The following is a 19,049-nucleotide window of genomic DNA, read 5'->3' on the forward strand; positions in this document are numbered from 1 at the left end:
TCTAGTCCTAGATACCTGTGTGACCTCGGGCACATTACACGGTCTCTCTGTGCCTCGGTTGTCTAATCTGGCAAACGGGGGTAAAACCAGGGGTGGTTATCTCATAGCCCTGTGAAGCACACAGAAGTCCCAGAGTACAAGATGAGTTTCAAATAGAATCTATATGCATTTATCCAGTCCCTCTTTAATCACTCCCTTCCCTGCAGTGATACCCTTGCTCAGGAATTTTCAAGTTCTGCCTCTGACTTGCTGTGTGAGCTGGGGCAAGCCCCTTTACCTCTCTGAGGTCTGAGTATCTTCTCTGTAAAAATGAAAACTTTGGATGAGGTCCTGTTACTGACAAAAGACTCCTTTCGTTATTACATTCCCCAAGGAGCACAAGTTTTAAGAACCCTTGACTCCTTAGAGAAAACCTAGTCATCAGAAATATCTGGAGTTGCTAACCAGAGCTTCTGAACAAGAGGTTGCCTGTAGTTTATCCAAAGCAGTCATACAATTACAGGGAGAAAAAAAAAAGTCAAGGAAATTGTCATTGTAATCAAATTCTTGCTTAAGGATATTTTCTGGTGGGCTTTTTGAAGGAATCCCTGGGTGGCGTAAATAGTTAATGTGTTCAGCGGCTAACCGAAAGGTTGGCAGTTTGAGTTCACCCAGAGATACCTTGGAAGAAAAGTCTGGTGCTCTACTTCTGAAAAACCAGCCACTGAATACCGTGTATAGCACAGTTCTGCTCCGACACACATGGGGTTGCCATGAGCCAGAGTTGACTCAACGGCAACTGGTTTGGCTAGGCTTTTTGAAGTACTGAAAAAAGTGTGTGGACCCCATTGCCACTTTCAAGGGTCTTACAGGCCCCAGAAGCTTCAGGCTGGGAACAGTCCTGCTTCATGTGACCTTTATGACTCTCTGGGCTCTGAACTCCTGAGGCCATGAATCCTATGAGATGAGTCGTCGGAGCCCACCCCCGACCTTTCTCACTGTGTGTGTGTCTGTGTCTGTGCAGGGGGGTGGGCGGGCCAGGGGCCAGATGGGTTCTCAGCAGTGGCACCATCACAGCCCTGATCTCACCTGCTGGTTGTGGGACATCCTGAGGAAGCTTCTACAAAAAGCTCTGTGTCATGTCAAGGACAGAGTCCATTCCAGCCTGGAGTGCCCTGGAGGGGCTGAGCAGGGCTTTTGGGTGTTTCTGTAAGTCCTAAGGCATGTGTGAGGAGGAGACAGAAGAAGCAAAAGATTGGAAAGAGAAGGATGAGAGCAAGGGGGCGAGAGGCAGAATGAGGAAGAGAAAGATGTAGAGCAATATTTTATATAGACCATGCGGGAGGATCTCCAACAGTTAACCCCAGCCCAGACATCACCAAGTCATGTCATGTGGCTCAGATGTGTTTAATAGACTCCTAGGCAGATAGACAGCTAGAAGGGCCCATAGACGCAAACTAGTCCCAGTCCCCTCCCCCTATTTTACAGATGGGGAAACTGAGGTCCAGAGAGGGGCAGTGACTTGTCCAAGTCACAAGGTGAGTCCCTGGTGGAGGTGGGACAAGAACCCAGGTCTCCTGACTCCCACCGCAGGGCCCTGTGACAGCCACCGGAGTGCAGTAGACACGGGCATCTAGCATAGCTGGGGTAGAGACAATTCCGGTGAGTTCAATACTCTGCTAAATAGAAGTCCACGTGTAAAGAGTTCACCCTCAAATGGGTGAAATTTGATGTTAGTCACTTAGCACCGCAGTGGATTGGGCTTGATGAATCCTTTTCTGTGAGGACTCCAAAGGCCATCGCTAGAGCAGTGCTTCTTGATTCTTAGGGAGGATCAGACATGCCCACCAACAGGGGTTTGGAGGGGGAACTGTCTCATAACTAGCAACTGCAGTCGTTCCTTTGTCATAACTTAAACCCCGTGGTGGAGATGGTGTATCACTCGTTTCTATGGCCTCACTGCCCAGACCAGTGCCAGGCACGTGGCGGGTAAAGTTCTAGGGAAGACCCAGAGGCAGCAGAGCTGGACTTGGTGGCAGAGGGAGGTTGGAGCATCTCAGAGGTGGTCGGCAAGTGGCCCCTATCAGTCGCGGCAGCTTTCCCACCGTATACAATACCTCTTGCTTTTCTCTCTTTCTCTCTCTCCCTCTTCCCTGTCTCTCCTGCCCTCCCATCCCTCTTCCTTCTCTCCTATCTATGTCTTAGGCCTGCCAGTGGTCCCCGCGGGCTTTGTTTCACCCCACTGGTGGCACACAGGGCCGAAGAGGCTGCCGATCCCTGGTATACCACCGCCTGGCTGGGTTGGTTTGGGTACACCTCTCCAGGAGGCAGCAGGAATGGACTAGCCTGGCTCCTCAAGGCCTCTTCCAGCCCTAAGATTCAAAGACAAATGATGTGGAGGCACTGGTGGGAAGGAAAAATCTAGACTAGCAAAGAGAATAACCCTACCACACTTGGGCCTTTTGCATTTAAGGCACCCTGTAAGCAGAGTTAATTTTTAGGCCTCCTGTGTAAGTACCGATATTAACCTGCTTTCCACTCAGGATTTTGGCAGGCTGCGCAATGCAGCTGAAGCCACCAGGGGGCGCCATCGCTCAGTAATGGATTCAGAATTCTGAGGGTCAGAAACTTGAGGTGGTGGGGGGAGCTTATTTTGACCATATGCCCTTTCACAGGTCCTCAGGATGTTAAAGCTGAAAGGGACTGGTTTGAGAAAGTATCTGGTCTAACCCCCTCGTGGTAACAGATTAGAAAACCGAGGCCCAGAGTGGGGACTTAATTGCCCAAGGTCACACAGCAAGTTAGTGGCAGCGCCTGGCCTTGAACGCTAGCCCGTTGGCTCACAGCCCAGTGCTCCATCCATGGGACCACCATGGCTGTCCAGGAAAGCAGGGAGTGAGTCCAGAGTGACGTGGAATGAGGTTCTCCTCTGATGCCCATGCCCTTGACCAAGCAGAGCAGCCAGGAACCTCTTCACAGGGCCTGAGCCTGCCTGCTTGTCACCAGGTTCACCCGCCAGGGACACTGTAGGGCCCTGGGTGGCACTTCCCTTCCAGGCTAACCAGTCTCCCTCTTGAAAGTTTTCTCAGTTCAAAATTTATTTCTCCAACCTAAACTTCCTGAAGACAACGCTTTTTAAGAGCAGGCATCTGCTGAAAAAATAAAAAACAAAGCAAACCAAAAATAAAAAACAGCAGAAAGCAACCTTCTCCCTGTGTCAGAGGGCTGGCCCTGACCTTATCATCTGACTTTCTTTTCAAGCTATACATGGTGCGGACCATGCTGGAATCTCTCATAGCAGACAAAAGCGGCTCCAAGAAGACCCTGAGGAGCAGCCTGGACGGACCCATTGTCCTTGCCATCGAGGACTTCCACAAGCAGTCCTTCTTCTTCACGCACCTGCTCAACATCAGTGGTGCGCCACAGCACCTGGCCAGGGACCAAGGGTCGGGGGGAGGAGAGAGGGAAGCCCCGGGTCCCAGAGCGACTAAGGCTGTTGGGCCCCAAGTTGCAAAGAGACATGTTCATTGACCAAAAGGGGCACACTTTGCCACCATGGAAAACACCCTTTCCAGTGATTTGGGGAACCTCAGTTTCTTACTGACTTAGCTAAATTTGGCTAGTAGACAACTGGCTGATTTGGCTCAAGCCCTTAGTGGACCGAGATCAAAACCAGCAATACACACACACATAGATACACTTGCATCTAGGCACTAGGAGATTGGCCTTTGGTTGCTCACCTGCAGCTGTGAGCTAATTAGTACTCGTTGCTCCTCACAGAGGGGGCTTGCAGGCCACCTGTCTACCCTGTGTCACCCGCCCTTCCTCTCCTTAGTAGGATGCATGTCCAGGATCATGGGAGTCATAATGTGTCAGTGTTGAAAAGAAGAGTGATCTTAAAAAATAATCCAGACTCCCCCACTAGAGAGTAGCTTAGGAAGTGCCTTACAGGCCTCTGAGCAGTAAGGAGTTCCGAATTACCCTGTGGAAGGGGTCAAGGAGCCACAACCAGTTGAAAGTGGGTACCTGGGTACCTGTCTTGAATAGTGTTTGTATAGCAAGCGTACTTTTACACTTAGGTTAAAGCTTTGTGGATGGCTTGGTGGGAGGGGGAGTGTTGGAAATTATGGGGGCATCTGAAGCTCTAAAGTATCCCCTCACATGGACACACACTTTCACTGTCTGAAGCTTGGCATACGCTGTTTTCCAAATAAACGCCAGGCTTTCCTTCGGGTCTAAGAGACAGGACATACTAATCAAGTCATGTTTGTTAAGTACCTGCAGTGTACCCAGACCATGATAATAACAATAAAAATAATAAGAACAATAAAAACCAAGAACTTCCGGGTGTTCCTAGGCGTCACTCAAAGCTCTTTCCCTTATGCTTTCAGAAGCCCTGCAGCAGTGTTGCGACCTTTCCCAGCTCTGGTTCCGAGAATTCTTCCTGGAATTAACCATGGGCCGGCGAATCCAGTTCCCTATTGAGATGTCCATGCCCTGGATTCTAACAGACCATATCCTGGAAACCAAAGAACCTTCCATGATGGAGTAAGAGGCAGGACTGGGCCAGCAAGGAGGTTCCCGGGCTGCAGGTGGAGGGCAGTTTGCAAGTGTACTCTGTTCATTCCCAAAGGAAGTGCTGAGTTGATTAGAGATGAGGCAGCGTGGTCCACCAGAGAGAGAGCTCAGGCCCACCATCAGGTCATACACATTTGACTCATCCTTGAAGAGAGGTTCAAGGGTTTACCAACCCAACAGTCTTTCCTGTATTTTGCCAGTCTCATAGCAGTCATGCTGGGATAATAATCATCTCTGGAGATTAGGACCCTAATATCCTTAACTGCCACCTGGCGTCTTTTAGCCCCAGACCAATTTCTTGCAGGAGGCGTTGGTGATTCAGTGGTAGAATTCTCACCCTCCATGCAAGACACTCAGGTTTGATGATGGCCAGTGCACGTCACGTGCAGCCACTATCCATCTGTGAGTAGAGACTTGCATGTTGCTATGATGCTGAACCTGTTTCAGCGAAGCTTTCAGACTAAGAGACTAGGAAGAAAGGTCTGGCAATCTACTGAAAACCAGCCAATGAAAATTCAATGGATCACAACAGTCCAAGCTACAACCAAACATGAGGATGGCATATAACCAGACAACATTTCAATCCTTTGTGCATGGGGTCACCAGGAGTCGGGCTGACTTGATGGCAGCTAACAACAACAACAATTTCTTTTAGGCCTTGGGTTTATTAGCATCATGGACTTTTGATTTCTATGAACAGACTGCAGAGTTCCTAAGTGGAGGCTCTGGGGACACCATCGAGTGCTAAAAGGTTGTCTTTTCCTAATTCTGGAGTTGATTCCCTTTTAGCCTAGCACTTTACATTTCCCAGGCAGGTATAAGTCTGCTTGTTCCTAACACAACATTTGTGAGCTTTTGGCTGTTGTTTTCTCTCTTCAGATACGTCCTCTACCCTCTGGATCTATACAATGACAGCGCCTACTATGCTCTGACCAAGTTTAAAAAACAGTTCCTGTACGATGAGATCGAAGCTGAGGCAAGTGATGAGCTTCTCCTTTCGTTCCTGAAACCTTGTTCAAAAACTTTGGACTATTTCAAATCTCTAGCTATTAGCTCAAAGAGGGGGATTAATGACTTGTTCCAGAGAGTGATCTTTATAAATATCCGTGATCATCAGAAAGGACCTAGAACGGGATGATGGTCTTTGTTTTCCAAATTTGTTAAGGAGTGACAAATAATAACACTAAATAGGTAACTGATTTTCTAGTTGGTCTTTTATGGTTGGATTACTTGGATAATAACAACAGTAATACCACTTACCAATTATTAGGTATTTGCTATTTGCCAGGCACTGTGCTAAGCACAAGGAGCCCTGGCAGCACAATGGTTAAGCACTTGGCTGCTAACTGAGAGGTTGGTGGTTCAAATCCCCCAGCGACTCCATGGGAGAAAGGCGTGACAGTCTGCTCTTGTAAAGAATACAGCCTTCGAAACCCTATGGGGCAGTTCTACTCTATCCTATAGGGCCACTATGAGTCAAAATTGACTTGATGGCAGTGGGTACTAACTACCAAATAGAGACATTTTAAATAATCTTTATAATAATTTAAAGAAGTATATACCACTATCTATCTTACAGAAAATAAATTAGAGGCTTAATGTGGTTAAATCTTATTACCCTGAGGTCACACACCTTAGGTTAAGGTTTTAAGGATGGTTTGGTAAGGGGTGTCAGAAATTATGGGGACGTCTGAAGCTCTAAAGTACGCCCCTGCCCCGCCTGGCCCCCACACAAATATACTGCCACTGTTTCTGAAACTTAATACATATTGTTTTCCAAATAGACACTAGACTTTGCTTCAAGTACAAGAGGCAGGATATTCTGATCAAATCATATTTGTTAAGTACCTGCTGTATACCCAGCACAGTTTTAGAGCTTACAAAATTTCGGTCTAGTACTTGTAGGACTGCAATAGTCATTTTCTCAGTGACTATTTAACATAATGGTCAGTATAAGCTAGGTTATGCCTGCAGTAACAGACAACCCAAATACTTAGTGACTTAAAAGCAAAAGTTTATTTCTCCATTGACAGTAGACCAAGAGCTCTGTTCCATATCGTGTTCAACCTGGGACCTATCAGGAATATTTGCAGTTGAGTTGGCAGGGAGAAGAGTTAGGTTAAATCACTCTCTGGTATTTATGTCTTGCCTCTGGAAATGACATGAGTCGGTTCTCACTTTTCATTGATCAAAGTCAGTCACATGGTTTTGCCTCACTTGGGTGGGGGGTCAAGGAAGTGCAGTCCTGCCTTGTGCTGGGAAGAAGGACCAGAACTGCACAGTCAACAGCACTAGTGACAACTGCAATACCTCAGTTTTGCGTTCTGGAAATTAGAAGGATGGTTTCTGCTCTATGAGCTGCATTGAGTTGTATGAACACAGAGTGAGACACAGATTAGGTAAAATTGTCATGCCGATGTGAGACATTCTTATTAATAAAGGAAACACATGAACATTTTAGCATAAGAATTACCACTCTTAGTTTCAAAGTTTATCTGTTGCAAAAAAAAAAAAAAAAAAAAGCCAGTAGAGACCCATCTTTCTAAACCCTCCTATTTCTAGAGGGTATAAACACCAATCTATCTTCTGTGTCTCCTGAACAATCCACCAGTTCTGAAAGGGAGGCTGCAGGAGATGGACTAATTTGCTGCATCTTCATTTGTTACAAGGCCATTTTCTAACAAGATTTTAGATGGTCCTATTATCCAATGGGTTGGAAATAAACAGTCTAAAGTACCATGTGTCCAAGTGACATTTTTAAAAATAATAATAATAAAAAAAATGATTATCATGAAGCCAGGCTAGAGAGATGGAGCTGTGATTGGGAGGGGTAAGGGTATTCTGGGGTGGTGGCCACTGTTTCATGTCATAACCTAGGTGGTAGCCACGGAAGTGTTTCCTTATAATTATACACTAAATTGTATGTATATTTGTAAAGTTAACAAAAAGAAAGCACACAGCCAGGCCATGTTACCATTTGCAGGCATGAGGCAGAAGTACAAATTGAGACCCTTCCCAGCTTATAGCCTGGCCTATTTTTCTTCCCATCTCCAAACTCTGTTCCATACTTGAAGGGCCTCACCTGCATGTATATGGATACGCAAGCTTAGCCTACCATCCATGCCTATAAACAATGGCCCCTTGGTCAGCCTTAGGGCCTAGGCACACATACAACAGTGCAGTCCACGCTCAGGCAGATGAACCCAGGGAAAAGACCTGGAGAGAGCTTGGATCATTCGTGCAAGGATACTCAGAGCTGGCTCTAGAGGGGAGCGTGAGGTCTGAATGGGCCTCCCCAACCTTGGCCCTGAAGATTCCTTGTCTAGAGGAGGGTCCACTGGGGATGCTGAAAGCTCAAACTCCAGAGTAAAGACCTTGGTCACCTGGGTACAAGGACAGCATTGCACACAGCACCGTGTTTCTGTGTTCTATATAACATCTGGGTATAAAATAAAAGATATGAAAGCTCTTTAAACTGAGAGTTAACCTTAGGAAGCTGAGAATTTGGTGAGAAAAAAAATCAAAGATTAAATCACCTAAATACCATCTGTTTCCTTTGAAGTCATATTCACACCCTGCAGCCACCACAGCCCCATCTCTTTAAAGCTCCATCCTTGGCCTTTTCCTATTCTCGCCATTATTGGAAGATTTGGTTTCGGTTCTCTGTGTCTGATATGAACTCATCTTCCCACCTGAGCTTTGCAGTCGACCACTGATGTGAGAAGATGCTAAAAATGTCAAGATGGCTCTTTGTTCATTAAAACCAAAGGTTTTTGAGTAAGGTTTGAAAAAAGAGTTTTTTTTTTTTTAATTTCTACTGACCATCAACTTCTTCATAACCAAATTTGCCAAGTAAGATAAAATCAAATGTAAGGAAAAGACAAGAAAATCTAACAGGAAAGATGGACTGGGGAGGCAGCAGTGGTAGGCTTTGTTCATGAGTAATTTCAGGATAAAAAAGGTCTGTCGGTGCCAGATCTTTGCTCCTTTCCCCGGTCACGCTGTCTTGTAACAGCCCAGGAGGGAAGAGGTGGGAAGGGCAGTTCCTCACAGACTTTTTAAACTTCACCATCTCTGCTGACTTTGAGGCTAACCTTGAAGACAAGGGACCAAACTTCTGCATATAAATTAAAACACCCTAGTGAACCATTTCCCAAATTATGGAACCCTGGGTCTGTGAAATATATGTTAATAAATCGTCTGCAATAAATCACTGGGGAAAAATTGGCTTCTTTCCTCCAGGGCTTCTCAGAGTCTTTAATATACTAACAAACATGCAGGTATTCTGGAAGGCTGGTGGTATATCCCAGACTTCCTTGACCACAGAATCTTTTTTTATTTTTTTTTTCCTTTCTTCAAAGTGTCTTGCCCTGGAGCATGCTTTGGGCATCCCCATTGCAGTTGGTTAAGTTCCTGTAACAATGCTAAAGAAGTCCCATTGACATTTCCTGCTTCTTCATCACCAGGTGAACCTGTGTTTTGATCAGTTTGTCTACAAGCTGGCGGATCAGATCTTTGCTTACTACAAAGCCATGGCTGGCAGGTAGGAAAGCCCTGGAGCTATGAACAGTGATCTTTCTTAAGGCTTCCACCAGGAAGACATGATTTTTCTGTTGTAAAATCTCTCTTGTTCTTTAGTACCTAAAGAAAACAGAGCAATTTCACGGGCCTGGGCTAGGTGCTATAATACAGTGGAATGGGAAATAGGTAGATATGGTCCTGGCCCTAGTAGAGCTTAAAGTCTATTGTGGAAGACAGACATTAACTAAAAAATAAAAGAAAAAAGAGAATAAATGGAGGTTATGTGCTCGCTTTAAAGGAAAAGTTCATGGACTATGAGAGTGTATGTCAGTTGAACCTGAGCTGGTCTTTGGGGTTGGAGGCTGGAAAGGGTTTCCTGAGGAGGTAGCATTCAAGTTCATATCTGAAGTTGGTAGGAGTTAAATAAAACTAAGTGAAGGATGATACAAGAAATTGTAAGCAAAAGGAACTGCTTGTGCAAAGACCCGGTGGTGGGTGTGTAATAACAATAGCACACCTACCTCTAGGGCTGTTGAGAGGATTGCCATGAATTAGTATAGGTGAATGTCTTCTTCATGGCCAGGGTTGCTGTATGTAGCACAGACCACAAGAGGGAGCAGACTGTAGGGATAAAACTGGAGGGATAGGCAAGGCCCAGATCACACAGGCCTTGTAGGCTAAGGGCAAGGTTTGGCATTTATCCTAAAAGCAATCAAAAGCCAGGGAAGGGTTTCTAAAGCAGAACAGTGACCTACTTTGATTTTTATTTTTAAAAGCTCATACTTTGGAAAGTACAAAAATGTGGAGAATGGATTGGAAGTGAGCCCGAATGGGTGCATGTAGGCCAGATAGGAGGCCAGTAAAGAAGCCTGGACGAGAGACATGTCAGGTTGTAGAGGTTTGTTGGTTTTGTTGGTATTGCCCATATATATTGATTTAGACTCTCAATGCATTCCTGGGTTTCAAGAACTCATAGTAGTAACGGTCAAGGAAAACCTCAAAATTTATAAGTATTTCCCTTATTGGAAATCCAAATGTACAAACAATTTCAAGGGTACTTCCTTACCTTAATAAATTATCTCTTCTTTCTGCGAAAAGGATTTGCTTCATTTTGCTTTAGACAACTAGAGCTACTCCGATTAACATCAAATAGGAGTCGATGAGCAAGATTTGCAGTGCACGTACGTTTCTGTTAACACAGGATGTGTATTAAATGAATGATTCATAAGTGATAGAAAGTATAAAAAGCATATAATTATGATGTCAGAAAGCACAGAGAACACAGAGCCTTTCACAAAGTAGTTGCTTAACAAGCGTTAGTGGATTGAAAGGGACGTGGTCACAAAAGAGAGTTGGGCTTCCAGATTCTCTAAGACAATTCTGATTTCAAATATACTGATCCGTTATCTGTATAAACAAACTTAGACTTATTAAATCCTAGGTCATATGTATATTTAGGAAACCCTGGTGGTGTAGTGGTTAAGTGCTACAGCTGCTAACCAAAGGGTCGGCAGTTCGAATCTGCCAGACACTCTTTGGAAACTCTATGAGGCAGTTATACTCTGTCCTATAGGGTCGCTATGAGTTGGAATCAACTCGACGGCACTGGGTTTGGTTTGTAGGCTTTTTTTAGTTATTTTTAAAAAAGGAAAAAGAAACAAGTGAAACTAATTTTAATAACACATCATACCTAACCCAATATAAGGGGCATGGTGGTTAAGAGCTCATCCGCTTACTAAAAGGTAGGCAGTTTGAATCCACCAGCTGCTCCTTGGAAACCCTAGAAACCCTATGGGACAGTTCTACCCTGTCCTGTAGGGTTGCTATGAGTTGAAATCAAATCGATGGCAATGGGTTTGGTTTTTGTTTGGTTTTAACCCAATAAAAAGGAGCCCTGGTGGTGCAGTGGTAAAAGCACTTAGCTCTAGCCAAAAGGTCAGCAGTTTGAACCGACCAGCCACTCTGCACCACTCTGCAGGAAAAAGTTGTGGCAGTCTGCTTCTGTAAAGATTACAGACTTGGAAACCCTATAGAGCAGTTCTACTCTGTCCTGTAGAGTCACTATGAGTCAGAATGGACTCAGCAGCAACGGGAAAACCAAAACCCAAACCCATTGCTGTTTAGTTGATTCGGACCCATAGTGACCCTATAGGACAGAGTAGAACAGCCCCATAGAGTTTCCAAGAAGCGCCTGGTGTATTTGAACTGCTGACCTTTTGGTTAGCAGAGCAGAACCAAGCTAGATTATATCACTTTCCTGCCTTTGAATGGCTTCCATTTGCACCTAGAATACATCTAACCTCTCTACTGTGGCTTATGAGGTTCCACATGATCCGGCCACTCGACTACGTTCCCCAACATGCCCTACCCTTTATCCATCCTAGACATTATTCTTCCCTCCAGATAGTTCCACTTTTTTCATTCAAATCTCTGTTCAAAAAACCTCATTAGAAAGACTTCTCTGCACCTAACCACAAATGATCCCATTTTATTATTTTCAGAGCACTTATTACTCTGCAATCCGTGCCTCAGTGTCAAAGATAATAATAGTATACCTAACTCATGAAATGGAACGCATAAACATCGATACCCTAGGCATTAGTTAGCTGAAATGAACTGGTATTGGCCATTTTGAATCGGACAATCATATAGTCTACTATTTCAGGAATGACAACTTGAAGAGGAATGATGTTGCATTCATCCTCAAAAAGAACGTTTCGAGATCTATCCTGAAGTACAGCGCAGTCTGTGATAGGATAATATCCATACGCCTACAAGGAAGACCAGTTAATATGCGTATTATTCAAATTTATGCATCAACCACTAGGGCCAAAGTTGAAGAAATAGAAGATTTTTATCAGCTGCTGCAGTCTGAAATGGATTCAACATGCAATCAAAATGCATTGATAATTACTGGCGATTGGAATGGGGAAGTTGGAAACAAAGAAGAAGGATCAGTAGTTGGAAAATATGGCCTTGGAGATAGAAACAATGCCGGAGATTGAATGATAGAATTTTGCAAGACCAACGACTTCTTCATTGCAAATACCTTCTTTCACCAACATAAACGGTGACTATACACATGGACCTTGCCAGCTGGAACACACAGAAATCAAATTGACTACATCTGTGGAAAGAGACGATGGAAAAGCTCAATATCATCACTCAGAACAAGGCCAGAGGCCAACTATGGGACAGACCATCAATTGCTCATATGCAAGTTCAAGCTAAAACTGAAGAAAATCAGAACAAGTCCAGGAGAGCCAAAATATGACCTTGAGTATATCCCATCTGAATTTAGAGACCATCTGAAGAATAGATTTGATGCATTGAACTCTAGTGACCAAAGACCAGACAAGTTGTGCAAAGACATCATCCATGAAGAAAGCAAGAGGTCATTGAAAAGACAGAAAAGAAAGAAAAGACCAAGATGCATGCCAGAGGAGACTCTGGAACTTGCTGTTGAACGTCAAGCCGCTAAAGCAAAAGGAAGAATTGATGAAGTAAAAGAACCGAACAGAAGATTTCAAAGGGTGTCTCGAGAAGACAAAGTAAAGTATCATAATGACATGTGCAAAGAGCTGGAGATGGAAAACCAAAAGGGAAGAACACGCTCAGCATTTCTCAAGCTGAAAGAACTGAAGAAAAAATTCAAGCCTTGCGTTGCAATAGTGAAGGATTCTATGGGGAAAATATTAAACGATGCAGGAGGCATCAAAAGAAGATGGAAGGAATACACAGAGTCATTATACCAAAAAGAATTAGCCAACGTTCAACCATTTCAAGAGGTAGCATATGATCAGGAACCGATGGTACTGAAGGAAGAAGCCATTGGCTAAAAACAAGGCTCCAGGAATGGGTGGAATATCAATTGGATGTTTCAACAAACAGATGCAGCGCTGGAGGTGCTCACTCGTCTATACCAAGAAATATGCAAGACAGCTTCCTGGCCAACTGACTGGAAGAGATCCATATTTATGCCTATTCCTAAGAAAGGTGATCCAACCGAATGTGGAAATTGTAGAACAATATCATTAATATCACACTCATTAATATCACAAGCAAAATTTTGTTGAAGATCATTCAAAACCAGCTGCAGCAGTATATTGACAGGGAACTGCCAGAAATTCAGGGCGGTTTCAGAAGAGGATGTGGAACCAGAGATATCATTGCTGATGTCAGATGGATCTTGGCTGAAAGCAGAGAATACCAGAAGGATGTTTACCTGTGTTTTATTGACTATGCAAAGGCATTTAACTGTGTGGATCATAACAAATTATGGATACCATTGCGAAGAATGGGAATTCCAGGACCCTTAATTGTGCTCATGAGGAACCTTTACATAGATCAAGAGGAAGTTGTTCAGTTAGAAGAAGGAGATACTGATTGGTTTGAAGTCAGAAAAGGTGTGCATCAGGGTTGTATTCTTTCACCATAGCTATTCAGTCCGTATGCTGAGCAAATAATTAGCGAAGCTGGACTATGTGAAGAAGAACAGGGCATCAGGATTGGAGGAAGACTCACTAACAACCTGTGTTATGCAGATGACACAACCTTGCTTGCTGAAAGTGAAGAGGACTTGAAGCACTTACTGATGAAGATCAAAAACCACAGCCTTTAGTATGGATTGCACCTCAACATAAAGAAAACAAAAATCCTTACAACGGGACCAAAGAGCAACATCATGATAAACAGAGAAAATATTGAAGTTGTCAAGGATTTCATTTTACTTGGATCCATAATCAACAGCCATGGAAGCAGCAGTCAAGAAATCAAAAGACGCATTGCCCTGGGTAAATCAGCTGCAAAGGACCTCTTTAAAGTGTTGAGCAAAGATGTCACCTTGAAAAGTAAGGTGTGCCTGACCCAAGCCATGGTATTTTCAATCGCATTTTTTATCATATGCATGTGAAAGCTGGACAATGAATAAGGAAGACTGAAGAAGAATTGATGCCTTTGAATTGTGGTGTTGGCGAAGAATATTGAATATACCACATATACCAATTTACCAAATATACCAAAAGAACAAACAAACCTGTCTTGGAAGACGTACAACCAGAATGCTCCTTAGAAGCAAGGATGGCAAGACTGCATCTTACATACTTTGGACACGTTGTCAGGAGGGATCAGTCCCTGGAGAAGGGCATCATGGCTGGCAGAGTACGGGGTCAGCGGAAAAGAGGAAGACCCTCAACAAGGTGGATTGATAACGGTGGCTACAACAATGAGCTCAAGCATAACAACGATTGTGAGGATGGCTCGGGACCGGGCAGTGTTTTGTTCTGTTGTACATAGGGTCGCTATGAGTTGGAACTGACTCGACGGCACCTAACAGCAACAACAACAACCTAACTCATAGGGTTGTTGTGAGATTAAACATGAGAGTGTGTGTGTATTTCTGTAAAACCCCAAATCCAAACCCATTACCGTCAAGTTGGTTCTGACTCGTAGTGGCCCTATAGGACAGAGTAGAGCTGCCCCGCAGGGTTTCCAGGGAGCAGCTGGTAGATTCAAACTGCCGACCTTTTGGTTAGCATCTGAGCTCTTAACCACTGTGCCACCAGGGCTCCATATTTCTATAAAGTGTCTGGTAAATAGTAAGCACTATGCTGATGTTAACTGTTGTCTGAAATTATATCGTTCCTCAGCTTATTTATTATCAGTTTTTTTCACTAGAATGTAAGCTCCATGAGGACAGGAACTTTGTATCTTCAACAGTTAGAATGTTTCCTGGGACATAACAAGCACCCAATTACTTTTTTGTTGAATGAATAAAAGAAAAAAGCAGCTCAACCTCTGTTTTTCCATCTTTAACTTAGAAACTGCTTCATGTATTAGGCTTCTTTGACTGAAAAAAATAAATAAATAAGTGAAGAAATTTGCTCCAGAGCAGAAAAAATTGTATTTGAAATATATAAGCTAGTGCTTCATAGGTAGATCCTATGGCCTAAAATAGATATAGCTGGGAAGTTGAGAACCTGCTGTTCACTGTCATATTTATTGGCCTTATTTAACTTTTTTTTCCCCTTCCAGTGTCCTGTTGGATAAACGTTTTAGAGCTGAGTGTAAGAATTATGGCGTCATCATTCCATACCCACCGTCCAACCGCTATGAAACGCTGCTGAAACAGAGACACGTTCAGGTATGGGGAACGGAAGACACAGTGGAGATGGAAAAAGCAGGATAGAGTAGCTGTGAAGTTAACACAGAGATAAGAAATCGGGACTGTGTCCTGTCCGCCCTCCATAGTGCCCAGCTGTGGATTTCTGAGCATACGTGTAACAGCCTCAGAATCTTATATACAGTAAGCAGGTATTGGGTCTTCCTTTTGGTTCAAGTTGCCATCTTCTTGGCCCATCAGCAGCTCACCTCTGGTGACTTGTGGCCATTAAAGCTGAAACCCACTCTTTCAGTCGAGACCACTGGTTCAGTGGTAGACTCCTCACCTTCCATGCAGGAGACCTGGATTCACTTCCTGGCCAGTCATCTCATACACAGCCACCACCCGTCAGTAGAGCCTTGCATTTTGCTATGATGGCTGAACAAGTTTCCGCAGAGCTGCCAGACTAAGACAGACTAGTAAGAAAGACTTAGTGATCTATTTCTTAAATATCAGCCAGTGAAAAGCCTGTGAATCACATTGGTTTGATCCACGATCAGTCATGGAGATGGCACAGGACCCAGCAGTATTTTGTACCATTATGCGTGGCATCACCATGAGTTGGGGGCTGATTGCATGGTAGCTAACAACGATAATCCATAAATAGGGCTCATATGCTGGTCTGAGTGAAGCCTCGCCTTTGAAATGAAGCTTGTCAGGCAAAAACCAAGGTAGAAACTGCGGTTTATTTTTGTGGAGTTAGTTTTTGTTAACATTTGTTCCCCGATATAGAGGAAATTTTTTTTTTATATATAGAGGAAAAGCTACTGGGAGCATTTTTCTCCCCACTTAAAGATGTTCATATGAGCCAGACAGACAAAGCAAGTGCTGACCTACTTCCAGAGCCCTTCTGGGAGCCAGTGAAATGGCCTTTATGTTGTGATCTCTGTGTGTTTATTATGTGGTCCATGGTCTCTGTGGAGCAGACTCAGGTGAATGGGCAGCACTGAGGCCAAGATGATGCCCTGGGTCAAAAGGAATGTGTTTGCCCTGGAAAACCTGGACATCCCAATTGCCATGAGAAATCCAAGGGAAATAGAAAATAATAAGAGTAATAAGTACATTTTCACCTCTGCCAACAGCCGGGGCTTAAAAAGAACTTTCCCTTCAGCCTCTCAGAAGCTTACTGCCATCAGTTGGCAGATGCAACCAGAATTAGCCACAGGATATTAAATTCTGAGAGCTTTATGTGTGTACAAGATGGCTGTAAGGGGCCTAGTCAGTTGGTAGAAAATTTATCCCAGAAGGGAGGTAGAAAAGATAAAATCTTTGAGAATAATCATCTGGCACTCAGTAAAGTGCAGTGCACGCAGCAGGTACTCAATAAATGTTTATTATTATCTACATAGCATCTGTGATAATGCCCATGTACACCCCAGTGGAGATTATCATAAGTGATATTTCCCATGCTGTAATCAGTCCTTCACCCTCTGGCTTTTAAACTCACCCCCTAAAGGCACAAAGTAAGCCCTGGCTGAGGTGGCTGCTGTTCCCTGGTGACTGTAAAGTAGAGCACAGAAACCATGCAGGAAGAACCTCAGGGCTAAATTTAGGATGTCAGCAGAAGCATTGTGTGGGATACCAAAGCCTGCCTGAGCCTCTCCCACAGTCTGAATGAGCTTTATTTTTCCTTAGCTTTTTCTATTTCAAACCTGCAGGAAAGTTGAAAGAGTCATACAGTGAATACCCGTACACTTTTTTTTTTTTTTTAATTTTTATTGTGCTTTAAGTGAAAGTTAACAAATCAAGTCAGTCTCTCATACAAAAATTTATATACACCTGGCTATATACTCTTAGTTGCTGCCTCCCTAATAAGACAGAACACACCCTCTCTCCACCCAGTATTCCCCGTGTCCATTCAGCCAGCTTCTGTCCCCCTCTGCCTTCTCATCTCCCCTCCAGACAGGAGCTGCCCACATAGTCTCATGTGTCTACTTGATCCAAGAAGCTCATTCCTCACCAGTAACATTTTCTATTTTATAGTCCGGCCCAATCCCTGTCTGAAGAGTTGGCGTTAGGAATGGTTCCAGTCTTGGGCTAATGGAAGGCCTGGGGACCATGACCCCTGGGGTCCTTCTAGTGTCAGTCAGACCATTAAGTCTGGTCTTTTTTGCAAGAATTTAGGTCTGCATCCCACTTCTCTCCTGCTCCCGCAGGGATTCTCTGTTGTGTACCCTGTCAGGGCAGTCATTGATTGTAGCTGGGCACTATCTAGTTCTTCTGGTCTCAGGCTGATGTAGTCTCTGATTTATGTGGCCCTTTTCTGCCCACACACTCTTTAACCAGACTAAGTGTAATTAAGGTTTTGCCACATTTGCTTCACTTTCTCTTCCTCGTGTATATACTTTTTCTCACATATGTCTCTCTTATTTAAATACATATATATGTATATATCTCCACCCCTGGTCTATCAGTTTATCATACTTTGTTAGCTTCCACGTTGCTATGATGCTGGAAGTAATGCCACCAGTATTTCAAATACCAATAGGGTCACCCATGGTGGACAAGTTTCAGCAGAGCTTCCAGACTATAAAACAGACTAAGAAGAAAGCCTGGCAATCTGTTTCCAAAAATTAGCCAGTGAAAACCCTATGGATCACAGAATATTTTCCGATATAGTGCTGGAAGATGAGCCCCCTAGGTTGGAAGGTGCTCAAAATACACAATGGCCCCAGCAGTGGATTCGAGAATACCAATGATTGTGAAGATGACACAGGACCAGGAAACATTTCATTCTGTTGTACATGGGGTTGCCATGAGTTGGAACCAACTTACCGGCAACTAACAACAATATGTATATATTTATACATACAGTCATGCATCACATAACGTCTCTTTGGGGTATGGTGGACTGCATATACATCTGTGGTCTGGTGCGCCCATTTGTGGAACACCACAGCCTGACTCTGCAGCAAGCTGCCCTGTCGCCCCCTACCCACGGGAACAGGCACACCTGCCACTGGGTTGAATGGGCACCTGATCCTGCTCCCAAGCGCCCAAGGTTGGCAGACATCGTGGGGCCCTGCCAGGGTGGGGGTCACTGAGTTGCAAAGACCACTCCCCTGTTGCCTGCACCGGGAGCTTCGCCACCATGACAGGGCTGTGGGGCCACATGCCTGGTGGGACTCAGAGGAGCGCTCACCTGAGACATCCACAGTGGGACCTGCCACACAGCATCCAGTGGGCTCTTGCGTCCTGGAGCCCCATGCCCCAAGGAACCGTTCGCACAACATCTGAATCACATAAAGTCCTGTTTCACAGAACGTATCGTGGATGTTAAGCGACACATGACTGTAGTATATATACATTTACTTTTATATATAGTATATATTTGTGTGTGTATATATACATGTGAGGAGCCCTGGTGGTATAGTGGTTAGGAGCTTGGCTGCTAACCAAAAGGTCAGCAGTTCAAATCCATCAGTTGCTCCTTGGAAACCCTTTGAGGCAGTTCTACTCTGCCTATACAGTCGTTATGAGTTAGAATTGACTCTATAGCAATGTGTTTGATTGGGTTTTTTTGTTTGTTTATACATATATATACACACACATATGTACATTATTATGTGTACTTTTTTTCTTAAGCATTTGAGAGCAAATTGACACTTATTCATGGCATTTCACTTCTGAATCCCTCAGCCTGTATCTAAGAACAAGGACGTTCTCCTAAAAATTCACGGTAGAATTATCATACTCAAGAAATTAAACAACATACTTTTCGACGATACAGTCTCCAGTTGTTCCAGCAATGTCCTTTATAACTTTAATCCAATTTCCTGACAGTGCATTGCATTTAGTTGCCATGTGTCTG

At 44.0% G+C, this 19,049-nt stretch overlaps 1 protein-coding gene across 5 annotated transcripts in view; it reads left to right on the top strand.

Moving 5' to 3' along the window:
* Positions 1-19,049, top strand: part of CYFIP2 (cytoplasmic FMR1 interacting protein 2) — a 159,137-nt gene that overhangs the window by 69,925 nt on the left and 70,163 nt on the right. For all 5 annotated transcript variants that reach the window (XM_049874213.1, XM_049874210.1, XM_049874211.1 and 2 more), the window contains exons 16-20: positions 3,241-3,394; positions 4,371-4,527; positions 5,437-5,533; positions 9,024-9,100; positions 15,112-15,220. In XM_049874213.1, the coding sequence (XP_049730170.1) occupies positions 3,241-3,394; positions 4,371-4,527; positions 5,437-5,533; positions 9,024-9,100; positions 15,112-15,220 (594 nt within the window). The remainder of the gene's footprint in view (positions 1-3,240; positions 3,395-4,370; positions 4,528-5,436; positions 5,534-9,023; positions 9,101-15,111; positions 15,221-19,049) is intronic.

The sequence above is a fragment of the Elephas maximus genome, chromosome 2, assembly GCF_024166365.1.
Source record: "Elephas maximus indicus isolate mEleMax1 chromosome 2, mEleMax1 primary haplotype, whole genome shotgun sequence".
Lineage (NCBI taxonomy): Eukaryota > Metazoa > Chordata > Mammalia > Proboscidea > Elephantidae > Elephas > Elephas maximus.